Source organism: Chiloscyllium punctatum, chromosome 19 (genome assembly GCF_047496795.1).
Source record: "Chiloscyllium punctatum isolate Juve2018m chromosome 19, sChiPun1.3, whole genome shotgun sequence".
Classification (NCBI taxonomy): domain Eukaryota; kingdom Metazoa; phylum Chordata; class Chondrichthyes; order Orectolobiformes; family Hemiscylliidae; genus Chiloscyllium; species Chiloscyllium punctatum.
Window position 1 is genome coordinate 80,094,384 of NC_092757.1, and position 19,916 is coordinate 80,114,299.

The following is a 19,916-nucleotide window of genomic DNA, read 5'->3' on the forward strand; positions in this document are numbered from 1 at the left end:
CAGAGAAGTGACAATCCAACAAAATGCTCTGTACCTATGTGCACTGGGAAAGGTTAGAAAGATTAGAGTTCATTGACTCACTCATGCACTCCCCTGTCCCCGCATTATTCATTTCCTGAGCTCATTTCCTCCTTTCTCGAGACCTAATCAATATCAGCACCAGTCCCCAGAAAATTCACAAATTCTCGCCTCCGACACGCCTGACCTTTTGAGACCCCTATCCCAATTCACAGACTGCATTAAGAAAGGACCATCATTCCTGGTGGGTAAAGAGGACCGCAGAATGGGCTGTCATTGCATCCCATAGACTGCACAGCCCCTGCTGACTGAGTCTGGAGCTGGAAACATAAAGGGGGCAGCCTGTAACCACCTTGCAGAGTAAAGATAAATTAACATGGATACCATTCCACAAATGCAGTCCCCTCATATAAAAAAACAAAGGATGTCACGCAGTGACTGAGTACACACTGGCAGGACAGGAGAGATCAAAGGGGAACATGGCTCATTCAAAGCACTTGCTTAATTTTCAATTAAGCATGCATAATGGACACAATGCCATGACAACACTGACTGCATGCTGTTGCATTATTTTAGCCTGAGTGTGACACTGAAAACAGCTGATCTTGCTGACAATGTGCTTGTAGGGTGTCTTGTAGCTGAGTGGCCTATGACACTAAGGCTGCTAGTCAGGGTCAGCAGAATGAACTCCTCCCAACAAACCAACCCCCACCCCACCCTGTCCAAGTGCCACCCCCCACCTCTACCCGCCCGCCTCTACATACTTGGGACGGTGACCTCAGGGTGACCTCCCCATGACCCCACTGCCCGCCAGGTTCCCTTTGTGTGGATCAGGGGATTGCTAACTTTAGTGTGTAGATTGCAGGTACAAGAACAATGTGGATTGTTTTCCCATCTTGTCAGAATCACAATGACATTTCTGCTATCACTCACCAAACCTTTGTTGCTCCATTTTTACTCTACTTTTATTCTACACTGTTCTTTTTAATTCTATTTCTTTCTTTACTGATTTCATTTTGCAACATGTTTCCCTGGCAACCATGGCCTCTAACTCTTTCCCGCCTTCTTATCCAGACAGTACTCACACACACGATGGTACAGGCTGATGACCAAAGTGGTCTTTCAGCACTCTGTCCTAATGGCCATTCTTAAGGACTAAGTTCATGGTCTAGCATGCCCCTACAATCAGGTTACTCAGTCCTATGCACCATGATTAGATTACATGTTGCCTGCTTACACTCTTACTTGGGGCAGCATGGTGGCTCAGTGGTTAGCACTGCTGCCTCACAGCGCCAGGAACCCGGTTCAATTCCAGCCTTGGGTGACCGTCTGTGTGGAGTTTGCACTTTCTCCTCGTGTTTGCGTGGGTTTCCTCTGGGTGCTCTGGTTTCCTCCCACAATCCAAAGATGTGCAGGTAAGGGTGAATTGGCCATGCTAAATTACCCATAGGGTTCAGGGCTGTGTAAATTAGGTGCATTAGTCAGGGGCAAATGTAGGGGAATGGGTCTGGGTGGGTTATCCTTCAGAGGGTCGATGTGGACTTATTGGGCCAAAGAGCCTGTTTCCACACTGTAAGGGATTCTAAGTCTCTCTCTCTATCGGCCCTTGCTCTATTCCCACACTACTAATTCCTACTCTTGCTCTGTGCATTGGTTCAATCAGCTGCGAACACATCAGTCCCACTTATAACTCAGCTGGCATGCAGGGAGTTCAGGAGGAAGGAACAAGAGGTTAAAACAGTAGGCAAGCAGAACCCATTGTGTTCTTGTCCCCACCAATCCTACATTACTTTAATTACCAGGATTCTGGCAGCGTAGAGACTGCCCATTGCAGACTGGCAGGGGCCCAATTCATTGGTGCTGCAGTCTGAAGGACAAATCACAGAGGTCTGGCACAGTGTCACAGATACCAGCCACAGGATGGCACTGTGACCAGGATGGTGCATTACATTTTTGGAGCATCCATCGGTGGCATTTGGAAGGGAGTGAGAGTTCGTGAAAGATTTAATTTGAAGAAGCTAAACTTAGTCTCTTTGGAGCAAAGGATATTGAGGCAAAACTTGATAGAAGTGCACAAGATTATGACAACTTGAGATAAGATAGACAAAGGAATGCCATTCCTATTAGCTGGTGGGGTAAGGAGGGAGGGAAGTACATTAAGATTCTGGACAATACAGCTGGGGAGGAAGGGAGTAATAGTTTTGTTTTATGCAGCAAGTAATGGCCTGTAGCCCACTTGAAAGTCATAGTGTCACAGGGTCATAGAAATGTATAGCATGGAAACAGACCCTTCTGTCCAACTCATCCATGCCGACAAGTCATCCTAATCTAATCTAGTCCCATTTGCCAGGACTTGGCCCATATCCCTCTAGACCTTTCCTATTCATATGCCATCCAGATGCCAGTAAATGCTGTAATTGTACCAGCCTCCATCACTTCCTCTGGTAGCACATCCCATACCCGTGCCACCCTCTGTGTGAAAAAGTTGCCCCTTAGGTTCCTTTTAAATTTTTCCCCTCTCACCCGAAACCTATGCCCTCTAGTTCTAGACTCCACCACCTCAGGGAAAATACCTTGTCTATTTATCCTATCCATGCCCCTCATGATTTTATAAAGCTCTATAAGGTTATAATTGGTGAACAGGATGGGTGATGAATGATTTAAAAAGCAAATGAGATAGGTACTTTGAGTGAAATAAGCTTGCAGGTCTACACGGATAGAGCAGGAGAATGGAAATTTATGGGTTGGTCTGCAGAGAGCTGGCATGGATTTGATAGGCCAAGTGTCCTCCTTCTTTGCTGAGATGAAGGTTTGACTCAGCTAGCCCTCTCAAAGTGTCTTCAACTACCCAGTCACAATTATGGGTCCTTCTTCTCTAACTGACAAATCACATACTTCCATGCACTGTATTTATTTTAGGCTGGGATTTACTCCCCAGAAGTCTTCAGCAATGTCCCACCCCAATTTCCACCAATCAGATTTTACATCATTCCCACTGACTAAGGGGGGGAGCATTAAAATGAGACCAAGAAGGCCAGTATAACACAGGCCTTGAGCTGACCAGTCCATGGAGGATTTACAACTGCCCATTCATAAGAAACCCATTCTCATCACACAGCGTCCCCCCACACTCCACCTGAACCAAGCACAGCACAAGTTCAAATCAAGACTCATGGTTTTTACCACGTTTATTACACTGAGCAAGGGAAAAGGTCTCACGTTATATGTGGGATCATGCTGTGTACAATCCAGCTCCTGCATTTTCTACAGTACAACAGTGACCACACCTTAAAGGTGCATCATTAGCCGTACAGCAGTTTGGATTACTCGGAGATTGTGTGAGATATGATAAAACTGTATGTCTCCCCCTTAATGCACAAATTGCATGATTCTCAGATTGAGGAATGGAATAGGATAATGTTAGGATCCAGTATCCAATAGCTTGATCCAACATTGGAATAAAGCTTGGGGCCAGAATTACATTGGAAGTTTTGAACTGAATCTACCTTTTACCCTCAATGGTATCTGCAGTGTTAATGGGATGTGGTCATGTAGGTTGTACATGGTGGTAATGTCACTGGACTGGTAATCCAGATCTTAAGGCCATAACTCTCAGGGCATGGGTTCAAATCTCAGCACAGTGGTGGATTTCATTTGAATTCAATTAATACATCTAGAATATAAAGTTCACCTGAGGAATGGTGACCATAGTCAAAAGGTGTGGCACTTCAAAAGCACAGCAAGTCAGGCAGCATCCGAGGAGTAGGCGAGTTGACGTTTCGGGCGTAAGCCCTTCATCAGGCAGGTGACCATGGCAGCTATCATTGATTGTTGTATTTAAAATATACTGGTCCACTAATGCCCTTTAGTGAAGGAGGTCCACCATCCTTACCCAGCCTACATGTGACTTCAGATCCACAACTGCTCTCTGAAATGGCTGAGCAGGTGACTCAGGTTAAGAAGGATTAGGGTTTGTTAACCAATGTTAGGCTTTGTGGTGGTGTCCATGTACCATGAAAAAATGAAAAATAATAAGTTGTCTGACTTTGCAATGTTTATTTCCTCTTAATATAGTGGAATCCCACTGAAGAATTAGTGATGTAGTATTATGTTAAGGGATGCCTCATAAATGCTCTTTGTGTCATAGATAAACAGGTATATTACCCTCCTGCAGGATGTGCAATCTTTGTCACCAATTGTGCAGCCACTTGTATTGCCATGCAGTGCTTCCAACAAAAATAAACAACATTTCTCAAAGCAAGTGAATGCAGAGACATGGTGACCCGTCATTTAATTCTCAAATTTCAACTCTATAAATGCCTAACCTCCACTACCCATTTCTCTTCCCTCGCATTAACAAAAATACAATGGGCCACGTAAAAATATTAAAGGTCCAGCGCATGCGCCGATCCAAGTAGATCCCAGGAAAAGCACTTACAACTAACCGAAAAATAAATATTATTTGACTGTGGCAAACCACAATGCAGTACGCGAATGTACACCAAATGCTCAGGCTCACCAATATTAAGTTTACAGCTCCATTCTGCAGACCCCTTCATAATAAGGAGCTTGGGGGGAGGGGGCACTAATTGACAGAGAGTGGGCTTTCCTGTTCCCTCCTCATTCTGTACACCTTTTGAAAGTTCAAAGGTGACCCCCATGGCATTGGGATCTTGAGGTGCCTTTTGGGACCATAATTTTGAAACCACACTCTGGTTCTCTGATGAAGGGCTTTTGCCTGAAACGTCGATTCTCCTGCTCCTCGGACGCTGCCTGACTTGCTGTGCCTTTCCAACACCATACCCTCGACTCTGATCTCCAGCATCTGCAGTCCTCACTTTCGCCTCATGAACCTGAGAAAGACCTACCTACATCCTTGGAACTTTATTCCATGTACTTGTTCAGCTTGTGAAGTCATTGATTAATTCAGAATGACTATGTTGATTGAATTAAACTCCTAAAGCAGTGTAAATGGGCATCAGTCTCCATTATACTTCTTGTTAGCAAAAAATAATGGAAACCATACAGTAACCAAACTAGGCAATAGATATTTACAAATCTTTCTTTGATTAAAAAGTATAATTCCAGCAAGGAAATGTTGATGTATAGATCAGTCTGAACAAGTGTGATTTAACAGAACAATTTTCCTTCCTGTGCCCACAATCAAACCTCACACTTTGAAACTACTGCACTAGTACGTCCCACCATTTAAGAACAGCACAGGTTAAAAGAGTAGCCAAACCAATTAATCCAGCTAACTCCCTAGGGATAAGTTTCATGTAGCTCTCCAAATGGGAATCCCTTTGTATTGCGGAAAACGTCGGTTTTACACTTCAGCCAATGCTGCTTTCATGTGATGTCGAAATCAGTTAGGTTGTGAAACTTCATTTTGCATCAGTGCCTTAAGCTCAAATTGCAGTTGTATGATAAATCACACCACTCCATTCCCAACCTCAGTTGCACCTTTGCAACACATTGGACGTTTAAATGGTACACTGACATAAAAGAATGGCCAACAGCTTACCGTGCTTACTTGAGGGGGATGAGTTCGGCTGTGGGTGATGTGGAGAACTGTGAGACAGCAATGGGTTGATGCTGTGTGACTGAACGTTGTATGCATCCATGGCAAGTTTCTGACGGAAAGCTTCCTCCTTCCTTCGATTAGCAAACCAGTTATACACTCTGACTTCTGTAACCAGATTTGATCCCAGTCCATGAGCTTTAGAAGGCGAGACCCCACGTTGTATGCATTCAGCTCTGAGGGTGAGAAATGATTGGAATGTTTTAATATTTCATCTGAGTGCTGTTGAATGCACCTTTACCATTAAAGTGAATTGCTTAGTTTAATTGCACATGCCTATTTTCATTCATATGAAAATAAATTTAAATACAAGAATAAACAATTTCACTTGGCATAAACATGGACTAAGGCACCCTGCCTCAATTCCTAATGAAGGGCTTTTGCCCAAAACGTTGATTTTCCTGCTCCTCGGATGCTGCCTGACCTGCTGTGCTTTTCCAGCACAACTCTAACCTAGACTCTGGTTTCCAGCATCTGCAGTCATTGTTTTTACCCATAAACATGGACTATCACTTGGTCTCTTCTGGGGCAATGATATGTCCCTATCTCAGAGCCAGGGGGCTTGGTTTCAAGGCATCTGCTCCAGAGGTGTGTACTTCCAATTCTGACAGATTATTTCAAAGTGTAGCATAAATCTTTTGATAAGGGAAATAAGAGTTTTTCAAAGGAAATTCAATAACGATGACCAAATTCAGCATTGAGATTTCTTTCAAATCTCATGTATGAAACTTAGTTGAAGTAAGATGTTGAAATTTAAAATCCTTTTGCTTTCCTCTGTCTTGTTTTAAAGTCTCTGGCCAAGATTTTCTGCATTTGAATACCATGGATTTCCCACCAATTAAAGTCAACAAGTGGACGATTGAATGTTGGTGAATACAGAAGGAGCAAGCCTTGTTTCAACATGAAGCAGAATGGCATCTTTGGTGGGACTGGCTGAGATAAGTCACTGAATCTAATGGCATTGCATGAGGAAAATTATAGAATCCCGATAGTGTGAAAACAGACCATCTGGCCCATCGAGTCCACACTGACCCTCCAAACAGCATCCCTCCCAGACCCATCCTCCTTCCCCATCTCTGCATTTCCTATGGCTAATCCACCTAGCCTGCACATCTCTGGACACTACAGGCAACTTAGCATAGCCAGTCCACCTAACCTGTACATCTTTGGACTATGGGAAGAAAACAAAGCACGCGGAGGAAACCTACACAGATACAGGGAGAATGTGCAAACTTCACACAGTCACCCAAGGCTGGGATCGGAACAAGGTCCCTGGAGCTGTGAGACAGCACTGAGCTACTGTGCTGCCAGAAGATGCATTAATTTTAAATAGTTTCATCTCAAAAGAAAGCATTCTGGAGGAATGGAAGAGTGAAATTTGGCCCTTAATATTTTCATAAATTGAAATAAACCTTCGAGGGAGATTTATCACAAGTCACTTGCCATAATACTCCTTGAAAACTTTCTGTTCCTGTCCTCCCTGCACAGAAGGTTCTCATAAGGATTCGGTGGTCTATTAGAAACCCAGAGGCCCAGGTTAAAGTGATATGATATGGCTTCAAATCCCACCAAACAACTAGTGCAATTTAATTTCAATTAATTACAAAACCTGGATTGAAAGCTACTCTTAGAAATTATGACAATGGAAGTAGCATCAGTTGTTGTTAAAAGAAATGGCCAGGGAAGGAAATCAGTCTCCATACTTGTTATGGCTTAACATGTGCCTCCAGACCTGCAGCAAAGGGGTTAACTCTTAACTGCCCTCTATGGCTGAGCAAAGCAATCAATTTCAGGGCAATTAGGGATGGGCAATAAATACCAGTGATGTCCCATTACATTAAAAAATAAGAATATCTTGGAAATTATATTTTCCTGTGTAATACTAGATTGATTCACCAGACAAAAATTACAATCCTTCAGACAAATACATCATGCTGGGTCTGTCAGAAACATAAATGAATAAATAGCAAAACCTATTCTTCCTGGGTACAATACACCTGAAGTTATCATTCTGAATAACAGAGCTGATGATAACTGAATTTCCTCACCCTGTTGCTCAATACTATCTCTAAATATATCACTGGTTACTCACTGGTTACCCTAAAACTTTTCCATCCCTGTCAAAATAAATGACATAGAAACACACAAAGACTTAAAATCTCATGATAAGGCTGCATCACCTTGAGTAGGAACACCACCAATGACGCATAAACAATTAGTTGTCCTAACGCTGACTTCCTCAACTGTTATCGCATTGATTCTATTTTGCGACAGAGGGAGATCATCACTGACTACATTCTCTTCAAAGATTGCTGAGGTACCTAAAGAAGAATATCCAGCTAGAATCAAAGATTGTCTGTAACAATCACTGTGGCGTGACAACACCATGTTTGTAATCCCATTGTCCAAATATGAAGAAGACAAGAAAGAGACAGCAGCACAGAAGCCGGCATTACCAGGCAAAATATTAGTTCTGTAAAGATTGCAATGAGTCTTTAAAATAGACTCTACTGGTTTATGTTAGCATGTAACACCACTCCAGCACCAATAATTTCCTGCCCTAACATATTTTCTCCCCGCTCTTCTCCTGATTTTGAGGCTAGATACAGTTCACGGGATTCACAGCCTTTTGAAAACACACATGGGTCTGCTCAGGCAAGAGTCCCTGGATGAGGAGTGGAAACTCAGGCTGATTTGTTCCCTTTCCCTCTCCCGGCCTGCTGAATGCAATGGTGGAAGCCCCTACTGCAATCATGGTTATGATCATTTGAGTTAACACTGGTCAGGACTTTAACCTAAATCCAGTCACACACTTGTAAACTGCGATACCGAGGAGAACTGATATTTGTGAATCACCAGGTTATCAACACTTACCTATTGCACTCCTCCACCAGTGCCTCCCGCTCCTCTTTGCTGGGGTTCTTCTGCCTCTCATAAGCCTGGTACAATATTTGCTGAGATGCTGGTCCCCATTTAAACCTGTTGCGACGCATCTTCTTGTTAGCAGGCTCAGTGCCCACCTCCGAACCCTGCCCCTGGTCTTGCTGATTGAACTCTGGAAAGAGAAACAGCAGCTGATCTGGCCTGCTTTTGTCTGTCATATTGTTTCCAGTATTCTGGATAGTCTGGTTGAATTCTGAAAGAGAAAGGGTAGATTTGACCCAGCCTATACACAACAGGAGAAATGGATTCATTTATTCTTCAAAAAAAAATAAAATTCACAACAAAATGTCAATACAGTCACCATCAAATCTCATCAACAGAAGTATGGTTTGCAAACTTGAAGTGGAAATACAGCACAGGCTTCTGTTGCTCTCTGCAGCTGGTGGCTTGTTATTGAATGTCATCCTGGTACAGTGTCTCAAAGCTGGCAACCCCTAGGATAAGATCCATGATAGATTTCAGATCTTATGGGATTTGGGGTCATGTTGTACATACCAGGCATGTTGTGTGTTGAGGGTATGTTTTCCAAGTAATGATTGCTATGGGCAATTTGGAAAGAAATAGACGTGATGATGCAAGAGAAGTCAGGACATTCTTTAAAGCAGCTGCAGATCCATTGGTGATACTTTGCTGGAAAAGCTCCATTTTATAAGCTGCTAAGAGTTGGTGGTGGAGGTGGGAGCAGCTCCATGGATTTCCAGCTCAGTTACACCAATGATATTGGTGAGGAGGGCAAATCAGATAATGTCACCTCCCACAAATGTCTGCTTTTCAGACATCGCTGGTTTGAGGATTTGAGAAACTGTCAGAAAATATTAACTCAGTGTAAAACAATATGACATGGGAGAATTAATGGTTATGGACTGGAACCAGTTCAGTGACACTTCAAACCCAGTGTCATATTGGTCCAAAGAAAGCTGCATAGAGCTATATAGAATTTATAGTACTGAAACTGGCCATTCAGCCCAACTGATCCATGCTTGTTTATCCCCACCTAATCTTCATCTAATTCCATTTGCCTATACGTCTAACCCTTTCTCCTTCACATACTAATCTACCTTTCCCTTAAAACATTTCCATAACTTGTCTCAATCAGTTCATGTGGTAACATTCACATTCAAACTGCTCTCTGTGCACAATGGCTTCTCCTGAAGTCATTATTGAATTTGTTAGTGTCAGCTGAATGTTTTAAGATGGAGATATCTAGAGCTAAAAGGATTAAAGGATATCGGGTGAAAGCAGAAACAGGGCACATTGAATGACATGGCAGGTTCAAAGGGTCAAATAATCTACTCCTGCTCCTGTTTTCCATGTTTCTATGTAACAGTCAAGATCCTAAGTTTTGTACTCCTCTACACTGGAAAGATCTCTGTTATGTACTTAGTTTGACAGCTATAATTCTTTAGTTTCCAATACAATTTAAACATATCTGTAGCAAAATATTAATATTCACTGTCCTTTGTAAGTGGTCTTTGATTTTATTCTGATGCTATACAGAGTAATTTTAACCAAACTGTGCCTTTGCCCAAAAGGATACGCACAACTCAGCCAATGCACTTTTCACTTCAACCATTCCTCTGGCCTCTCACAGTAAGAATGGTACATTAGAGACAAAAGTTGAGAGAATCATGAACAGGGCAGTTGGGATTCTTCTCAAAACTATTTCTTGAAGGCTTTTCCAGAGGACAGAGAGATAACTAATCACTACATTGTGCTTTCAATATTTGCTACTGGAGATCAATCTCCCATATCTATAATGCAACATACACCTTGCTGCTGAATGGATTAAAATCCACACAATTACCAGAGACTGTATAACCATTACGAACATAGATCTTAGTAATGGAACCTAATGGCAAATCTATTTTGTTGTAGATCAGGGAAATAATATGTCATCAGTTAGAGTGGAGAACATGGATTGAGGAGAAATAAGAACTGTGCCATAGGTATCTTAACATAGATTAGTTCTTCTAATACAGGTATTAATCATAAAGGTGATGAAATAGCCTCAGCACTGAGATGTGCTGGAGCCTAACCTTGATGAGAAAGTTGTATAATCAATAACTCGTTGAAGACAATAGTAAAACATTGAATGAATAGGAAACGTGAATAAAATTCCATAATAAAGCATAAATATTATTTGTTCAATTATTATGACTTAAATGAAATAATGGCACAAGAGGATTAGATTGTGAAGAGCAGACAAGGTATTCCAAACATCTTGTTGACCGAAGCAAAAAGTATTATTTAAAAATATCAACTCTATTTTACTATTGTCTTCATTTTCCAATGGAGCCAATATGTTTAGTTTCTTTTTAGTAAGGAATTTCAGTCAGATGGTACAAATGGCGTATTATAAATGGCTTCTGTCAGCAGAAGAAAATTAGTTGTCACCTTTTAGCAAATGTTGTTAGCTATATGTGGGTCAGCATATTAACTAAAGAAAACTTAAGAAATTATTATTCAGCATCTCCATGAATGAAATGCAATATGATAGGGACCAGAGAAGACTTGGAGGGGATCTAACTGAGATCTACACAAATATGAGGAGTGTACATCAAGTCAATAAAAATAAACTTTTCCTCTGAGTAGAGGGGCAAGGACTGTGAAATGGGGTTAGACAAATGCTTGATGACCAGCACTGAAATGATGGCCAAAGGGTGTCATTCTGTGTTGTAATACTCCATGACTCTATAACAGCTTAAGAACTGGTAATATTTGTTTATTATTGAAAATTGTAGTCCACTCATTCAAAAAAAAACATTATGCCAAAAAATAGGTTGAAATCAATCAAAGAAATGGCAGTTTCAAAATATCAAGCGTTTTTGTTTAATCAAGTACAATTATAAATGAAAGATTGAGGAAAGTCAAAGGCTATTAATGGGATTTTAGGTCCTGTGACCATTACTTAATACCAGATCCAATTCATCCCAGTATTTATTCTACCTGTTGTGGTTCTGTTTGCCGAGCTGGGAATTTGTGTTGCAGATGTTTCGTCCCCTGTCTAGGTGACATCCTCAGTGCTTGGGAGCCTCCTGTGAAGTGCTTCTGTGATGTTTCCTCTGGCATTTATAGTGGTTTGAATCTACCGCTTCTGGTTGTCAGTTCCAGCTGTCCGTTGCAGTGGTCGGTATATTGGGTCCAGGTCGATGTGCTTATTGATTGAATCTGTGGATGAGTGCCATGCCTCTAGGATTTCCCTGGCTGTTGTCTGTTTGGCTTGTCCTATAATAGTAGTGTTGTCCCAGTCGAATTCATGTTGCTTGTCATCTGCGTGTGTGGCTAATAAGGATAGCTGGTCATGTCGTTTCGTGGCACCCGAGCTACAAATCTTCTCACAAACTTTGATAGCCATGAAATGACACGACCAGCTATCCTTAGTAGTAGCCACACACTCAGATGACAAGCAACATGAATTCGACTGGGACAACACTATTATTATAGGACAAGCCAAACAGAGAACAGCCAAGGAATTCCTAGAGGCATGGCATTCATCCACAGATTCAATCAATAAGCACATCGACCTGGACCCAATATAGCGACCACTGCAACGGACAGCTGGAACTGACAACCGGAAGCGGCAGATTAAAACCACTATAAATGCCAGAGGAAACATCACAGAAGCGCTTCATAGGAGGCTCCCAAGCACTGAGAATGTCACCTAGACAGGGGACGAAACGTCTGCAACACAAATTCCCAGCTCGGCGAACAGAACCACAACAACGAGCACCCGAGCTACAAATCTTCTCACAAACTTTGAATTTATTCTACCATTTTTACTCCAAGTTGTCATGCGTCTTGATTACATAATGAATTGTGTCATTCCACATAGTATACAAAAGTTCAGCTTCAAAAACCTTTTCTGTTTCTGTGATTTTTTTTAGTAGTGGATTTCATGGCAGACAGTAGCAGATGACAAGCTCCACATTGAAATGGTGTGATCTGAAATGCTTTTGAACCAAATTATTTGCACTGCTGTAACACTGAGTTTATTTAAATGTGTATTGCAAATCCTGACTTTATTATGTTGTATTCTGTTCCATTTTCTTCCTGACAATGGATAATTAGTAATTAAATTTGGCATCATATCACAACTATTCAACTGTATCAAATAATTACAGGTTGCAAAATTGTTTTGAAATTACCATTCTTCCCCAAAGGTTACATAATAATGTTAGAGGAATGCTCTACTAATGAACTGTGTTTTTATTCTGTACCAAGGGCAAATAGATTTTTATATATGTACATGTGAAGGGTCAGAGAGTGCAACTAATGATGTAATGTAAATAAATGAGTCTTTCTTTCTAAAACAATAAAGACAAAAAATTGCAGATTTATTACAATAAATTGTTCCAAAGTTACTTACTTACAAATTGACATTACCTTTATTACTATTTCCTATTTTACCATGAACAAACTGCCAAAGTGGTGCTTAAAGTATATGGTGTAAAATGATTCTCAGGATTGTAAGGCAATTATGGACCTGTAAGGCCACCTGTCTATCTCTTCTTTCTATCAGGATTATCCTAAATTTTCCCCATTTCAATTTGGCTTCTAAATGATTCCAGGGATCCTACCTTCATGACTCTAGCCAGTGACAAATCCATCATTTTCTGCATGATAAAGAACTTTGTAATAGCAATACTAAATTGTCTTTTGCTAAATCTGCATTCCTTTGTCCTACGCTTGCTAGAGACAACTGGGTGTGTTTCTGGAGAAAGGTGTGATTAAAAGTCATGAGAAAGCAGGAAAATGTAGCAAGAATTAAGTAATAGGGACTCAAGCTTGTTGGGCAAGTGAGCTTTTCCTGTAACTTCTTTCAACTCTTCCCAGATACAAAATTTGCAAACTGGACAAGTGATTGAAATAGAAAACCTCTGACTCAGAAATTATTTGGCTTATCCACAACAATATCAACTTCAAGTTACATTACATCTGGATGTATAAGTAGATTGTGAGTGCTTCAAAACATTATAACCAGAAGCTAAAACGGTAATTTTAACAAATGAGTAAACTCTTCACATTTTTTAGTCAATATTTACTGCTCACTATAACAATATTTGAGAAGAATATGCAATTCTTCTCAATATATAACGTACAATGAATATATAATGCTCCCATACCATATCCCATTTTGGGCAAAGATACTTACGTCTCTGAATCTCTTGTTGTTTCCTAATATACCAGGTGTAGAGAGCAGCCCGCTTCTGATTTTTCATTGGGGTGCCCTTGTTGAGATGTTGTGAGAGGTGAGATTGATTGAGACCTGTCACATCCACCACTTCCCTTTGCGGAATGTTATGCTGCTGCATGTAACCTTTGATCATCTTCGCTGCTCGCCATGGGTCCTCCCTATTGGAGACACCAAATAAAAATATTACATGTAACACAGTCATCTCAATCGCCCTTGGGAAAACCTGTGACCTCCCTACAAAAGGATGAAATATCCACAAGAAAAGAAGAAATGGGCAATATTCCTTTTAAAAGCACATCTTTCAGCAGCACAATTCTATTCATTATGTACTTCCAGATACACTGCTCGACCCACAAGCTGTTTAATTGAAATTGCAAGGAAATGTGCAGATTTATATTTATGATAGCTATGGATACTATATGGGGACTCTCCCTCATTTTATTAGGAGAGCTCCCTGGCATCTCACTGTTAGATCACAGATTTTAAAATTCATTCATGGGATGGCAGCAATGCTCTAGGCCATTTGATGCCCTTCATTGATTGCCATTGAGAAGGTGGTGATGAGCTGCTTTCTTAACTGGTTGTAGTCAATATATTAGGAAAAGGGCTCTGCAATTCAAGTCAGGATAATGTGTGTTTTGAAGTGGATCTTGCAGGTGGCAATGTTCCCATGTATATTGCTGCCTTGGTTCTTCCAGGTGATAAAAGTCATAGGTTTGCAAGGTTCTGGCAAAGAAGAGTTGGCAAGCTGCTCTAGTGCATCTTCTCCGTGGTGCACCCCGTTACCACTGTGTGTCAGAGGTGGAGGGACTGAATGCTGATGATTGTGGATGGTCTGCCAATTAAGCATGTCGCTTTGTCCTAGCTGGTGTCAAACTGACTTGTGTCTTGTAAATGATGGAGAAGTATGGAAGAATCAGGAGTTGAAAGACTTACCAGTGAATCCCCAGTCTTTACCTTGGTACCTTCTCCCCATTGTGCCTGTGCTAATTCTAATCAATGATGTTAATGGTAGGCGATTCAATGATAGAAATGCCATTGGATATCAAGGGGAATGTGGTTGGACTTTCTCTTCTTGAAGATTGTTATTTCCTGGCAGTAAGGTGGCAAATAACTTGTATGCTATGCATCAGCCCAAGCACAAATATTGGCTTTCTCCATGTATACGTGGATCACATCAGTATTTGAGGAGTTGCAAACTGAACTGAAAACTGTGCAATCATAATTGAATATCCTCACTTCTGAACTTATGATTGGGGATGAAGATCATTGCTGAAACAACTGAACATAGTTGGTCTCCTAGTTCTAAGAGCTGTTGCAGTGATATACTGGGGCTGAGATAATTGGCCTGAAGCTATGATGTCTGCTTCTGTTCTACATGTAACTCTAACCAGTAGAAATGTTTCCCCAATTCCTAATGACTGCAATTTTCCTTGAGCACCTTGATGCCATGATTTGTCAATTGCTGCCTTGATGCCAAGGACAGTCAGTCTGAATTCATTTCTGGAATTCATGGGGTTTTTTTATCGTTGCTTGCTTGCATCAAGGCTGTTAGAGCTTCACCATGTTGGCAACTTATTTTAAGGTATGCCTGCTGCTGTACCTGGTATCCTCTCATGCACTTCTCATTGAACTAGAATGGTCTCCTGGCTTGATGGAACTGGTAAAGTGAAGGGTACACCAGGACATAAGGGAACAGGTTATGATGGAATACAAGACATTGTGCTGTTGTTCAGGGAACTTGGTTCCTAATGGGAGCTGGGATTTAAGCTGCTTGATCCATTCTGGACCTATTCCTTTGAAAATGGTGATAGCACTGCATGACACAATGGAAATTGCTGCAGTATGAAAATGAGATTTCATCGCCACATCAAGGTCTGTGCAGTGATCACTCTCACCAACACTGACATGGGCAGATGTATTGGTGGCAGGCAGAATAACAAAAACAAATCAGGTAGGATTTCTGTTGGTATAGTTTCTCTCATCCCCTGATACAGGCCTACTCTGGTATTAATGTTCTTCAAGACGCAGCCAGTTCAGTCAGTAACACTATTACTGAGCCATTCTCAGTGATCAATATTGAAATTCTCATCCAATTAGCATTTAGTGTTCTTGTTTCCCTCAGTGTGTTTTCCATGCACTGTAAGGAGGGACACTGATTCACCATGGGGGTGGTGAGGGTGAGGTGGTGTATGTGCAGGAGGTAGATAACCAAAAGAAAGAGGTTTCCTTGCCCATATTTGGCCTGATGCCTTGAGATGTTTTTCTCTGGAGCATTGGAGGTTGAGGGGTGACCTATGGACGTTTATAAAATCATGAAGGGCATGGATAGGGTAAATAGCAAGGGACTTTTCTGTAGTGTGGGTGAGTTCAAAACAAGACTTTTCTCTAGAGTGGGGCATATTCTTAAGATGAGAGGAGAAAATGTTAAAAAGGAAGTGAGGGACAACACAGACAGTGGTTTGTATGTGGAATGAACCACCAGAGGAAGTGGTGGAAGCAGGTATAGTTAAAACATTTAAAAAACATTTGGATACATACATGTATAGAAAAGGTTTGAATGGATATAGGCCAAATCCAGGTGAGTGGGACTAGTTTAATTTGGGAACATGTTTAGACGGTTACCTCAGAGTACAACGGGATCTTGGTCAGATGAGCCAATGGGCTGAGGAGTGGCTGATGGAGTTTAATTTAGCTAATTGTGAGGTGCTGCATTTTGGAAAGGCAAATCTTAGCAGGACTTATACACTTAATGGTAATGTCCTGGGGAGTGTTGCTGAACAAAGAGACCTTGGAGTGTGGGTTCATAGCTCCTTGAAAGTAGAATCGCAGATAGAAAGGATAGTGAAGAAGGCCTTTGGTATGTTTTCCTTTATTATACAGAGCATTGAGTATTGGAGTTGGGACATCATGTTATGACTGTTCAGGACATTGGTTAGGCCATTGTTGGAATATTGTGTGCAATTCTGGTCTCCTCCCTATCGGAAGGATGTTGTGAAACTTGAAAGTGTTCAGAAAAGATTTACAAGCAGGTTTCCAGGTTGGAGGGTTTGAGCACAGGGGGAGGCTGAATAGGCTGGGACTGTTTTCCCTGGAGCGCCGGAGGCTGAGAGGTGACCTTATAGAGGTTTACAAAATCATGAGGGACATGGATAGGGTAAATAGACAAAGTCTTTTCCCTGGGGTGTGGGAGTCCAGAACTAGAGGGCAGAGGTTTAGGGTGAGAGGGGAAAGATATAAAAGAGACATAAGGGGCAACTTTTTCATGGAAAGGGTGGTGCAAGTATGAAATGAGGTGCTCGAGGAAGTGGTGGAGGCTAGTACAATTACAAAATTTAAAAGATATCTGGATGGCTATATGAACAAGAAGGGTTTAGACTGATATGGACCAAGTGCTTGCAAATGGGATGACATTAGTTTAGGTTATCTGGTTGACATGGACGAGTTGGACCAATGGGTCTGTTTCCATGCTGTATGATTCAATGACTCTATAACTCATGTGGCAACTGTATACCACAGTGCTAGCAACTCTGCTGAGTCTGTCCAACCTCAAGGCATCAAGACAAATATGGGCAAGGAAACCTCTTTCTTTTGGCCATCCATCTCCAATGATGGGACAGGACACATCCAGAGATGGTGATGGTGGTGTGTGGGAGATTGTAAGATATGATTGTGCAAGTATGACTATGTCAGAGTGCTGATTTGACCTGTCTGTAGGACAACTCTCCCAATGTTGATATGATCCCCAGATATTGGTTGGGAAGACTTTGTAGGGTTGTCTTGTTTAGGCGCCCTTTAGTCAACTTTGAGTCCATGTCAAGGTGGGTAGTCCTTTCAGTTTTACTCTTCCTGAACTTTTTTGCCTGGATTAGAGTGGAGCTGGAAAAAGCTGGCAGGTCATGCAGCATCCGTGGAGCAGGAAAATCGACGTTTCGGGAAAAAAGCCCTTGCGTCAATTTGGCACAACTGAGTGGCAAGTCAGGCCATTTCAGGGGGCAGCTAAAAGGCAACCACTTTGCCGTGGATCTGGAGTCACAGGTAGGTCAGACAGGTGAGGAGGGCAGACAATGTCGATGGACATCTTTGAACCAGGTGGACAAATTGGTTTGCATTGCATTAATTTGCAATGTGTGGCCTGTGGATCAGATTTGACTAAGATAAATTCTCACCAAGGCCAATTGACCCTCAAAAAATATAGGAGATTCAAAGAGTCTTCTGCTTCCAGGGACTGGTCAGAGCCCATGTACTCTGCACATGGAAATAAAGGCTGATTTGGTGACTGGATACCTGCCTCTGAAAAGCTATTTCAGTGGCGACCAGAGGAAACAGCACGTGCTTGAAGAAAATTCCAAGTCACCCTCCTGGTGTCCAGTGCTGAGGAGAAGCACCTCAAGCACCTTGGAAAGGTCAGAGAGTGTGGCAAACCCGGGTTTTCAAAAAAAAAAGCTTGCTCGCTTATTTTCCAAACAGGGGAGACTCCTTTCCGAGTTCTGTTTGCGAGTGAGTAAACATGCATTACCAGCTGAGGCCATCCCCTAGGCAAGAAGCTCGGCACTGTCCCAGAGCGATCAGGAGAGTCCGTCTCACGGACCCAATCCACTGTGAGCTGGCTACAGAGAGACTGCCGCCCTCCCCCTCTCGCTCTCAATTCACGGGTGTTCATTTGAACCCGTTTAGCGATCCAGCCTATTCTGAACAAGTGACCCACATTAAACTAAACACCTGGGGTGAGCGTCAGTTACAGCCCGTCCTGAAATAACATGAACATTGGAAATCTACAATTAACGAAGCGTGCGTTATGATTTTTGATAAAAAGAGCAATGGGCTAGTTTGCTCGATGTTCAGATAAATAGAATATCAATCGATTGATACTCATTGAAATGAATAAAATGAGTGCAGTGGAGGTCTGAAATCATCTGGGTCGCGGGAGTGCAACGGGAACTGTCTCCCTTACGTTAATTTATCCTGTTGGAGACCCTGGCGGTTCACAGTCAAATCGTGGTGCACTGTATTTTTCAGTGTTTCTGTGAGACTGCAATGCTTTACCGAGCTACTGGAGGGATGCCCGTGAATGTCGAATGACACTTCGTTTGTTCTTATATTTGTTGAACGGAAGCTTTCCAAAGGCCAGTTTGGTGAGATTAATTTTTTCCCTCTGAAACGAAAAGTCGTTCGAAAGATGAGCTCAGGCCGGAACGAGCACTTTCCCGTTTAACAAGATAACCCCACCCACCAATTCCCATCCCACCCGCTTCAGGACCGAATCTCCCATTGCAAATGCAGCTTTCAAATTCATTTCCTCCGTGGCGTTTATTCACCGAGAGTTGAACCACAATGGAACAGGCGAATTAGTATTGAAAAAAATAGCATTTAATTCAAATAAGGAATACGGTCCCAGGGTGCGGGGGAATGTATGCCCGGATCTGAGGCCGCTGAAATAAACACTGAAATTGCAGCATTGAGATCTCAATAAGGAATCCAACGATGTTGGTCCCAACACTGGGGAGCGACAGACTCCCTCTGTGCGCCTGTTTGATCGACTTGTGTATATGATACTGTGTGTGTGTGTGGAAATCTGATTGTCGATTGTAAATTTTCGGATCATATTTAGTAAGTTATCTGCTCTCTCAAGCCAAACACACAAGGTGTTGTTTGTTCAGGATAATGCCCCGCGTTTGGAGACCAGTCCCTTCCAGCTCGCCTTTGCCAATGAGTAACCAGGTTAGCCATTCACCGAGTCAGTGTGCTGCACTTTGCTGTGCATTCGGGGTCGATGATTTATAATAAATTAATAGCACTCGGCACAAACGTCAGCTGCACGTGCTCCACAATCTTGGGTCAGGTTGATATTTACAAACTGCTACAAGGCGGCTGAGAAAGAGACGGCGGGAGCTCAAATAAACAAGGGGAAAGAGTAAACCCGTTCCACACGCTTCCAATATCGGCCCGATTGCTGTTGGGATGCGTTACGTGTTTTCAACACGTGCTGGACATATTTCAATCTCAATAATTCTAGATTTGTTTTGGTTATTGTTACAGACACGCGGTCAGATTTTACTTCAGATTGTTAAATGTGGAAAATGGGGAAATGATGCACTTTGTTACAATATCAAACCTTAATCATTCGGCTCACTCCGTGTTCATTTGGATTACAGGAAGCGAACGAATACATTCTTATCC

General features: G+C 42.0%; 1 protein-coding gene across 8 annotated transcripts in view; it reads right to left on the reverse strand.

Moving 5' to 3' along the window:
• The window catches only part of hnf1ba (HNF1 homeobox Ba), a 155,324-nt gene that overhangs the window by 80,833 nt on the left and 54,575 nt on the right, over window positions 1–19,916 (reverse strand). For 6 of the 8 annotated variants that reach the window (XM_072589802.1, XM_072589799.1, XM_072589798.1 and 3 more), the window contains exons 2-4: window positions 13,695–13,894; window positions 8,474–8,735; window positions 5,543–5,775 (exon numbers count right to left, since the gene is read on the reverse strand). In XM_072589802.1, coding sequence (XP_072445903.1) covers window positions 5,543–5,775; window positions 8,474–8,735; window positions 13,695–13,869 — 670 coding nt within the window. In that variant the 5' untranslated portion in view covers window positions 13,870–13,894. The remainder of the gene's footprint in view (window positions 1–5,542; window positions 5,776–8,473; window positions 8,736–13,694; window positions 13,895–19,916) is intronic. The other 2 variants (XM_072589801.1, XM_072589797.1) reach the window with 1 other exon arrangement.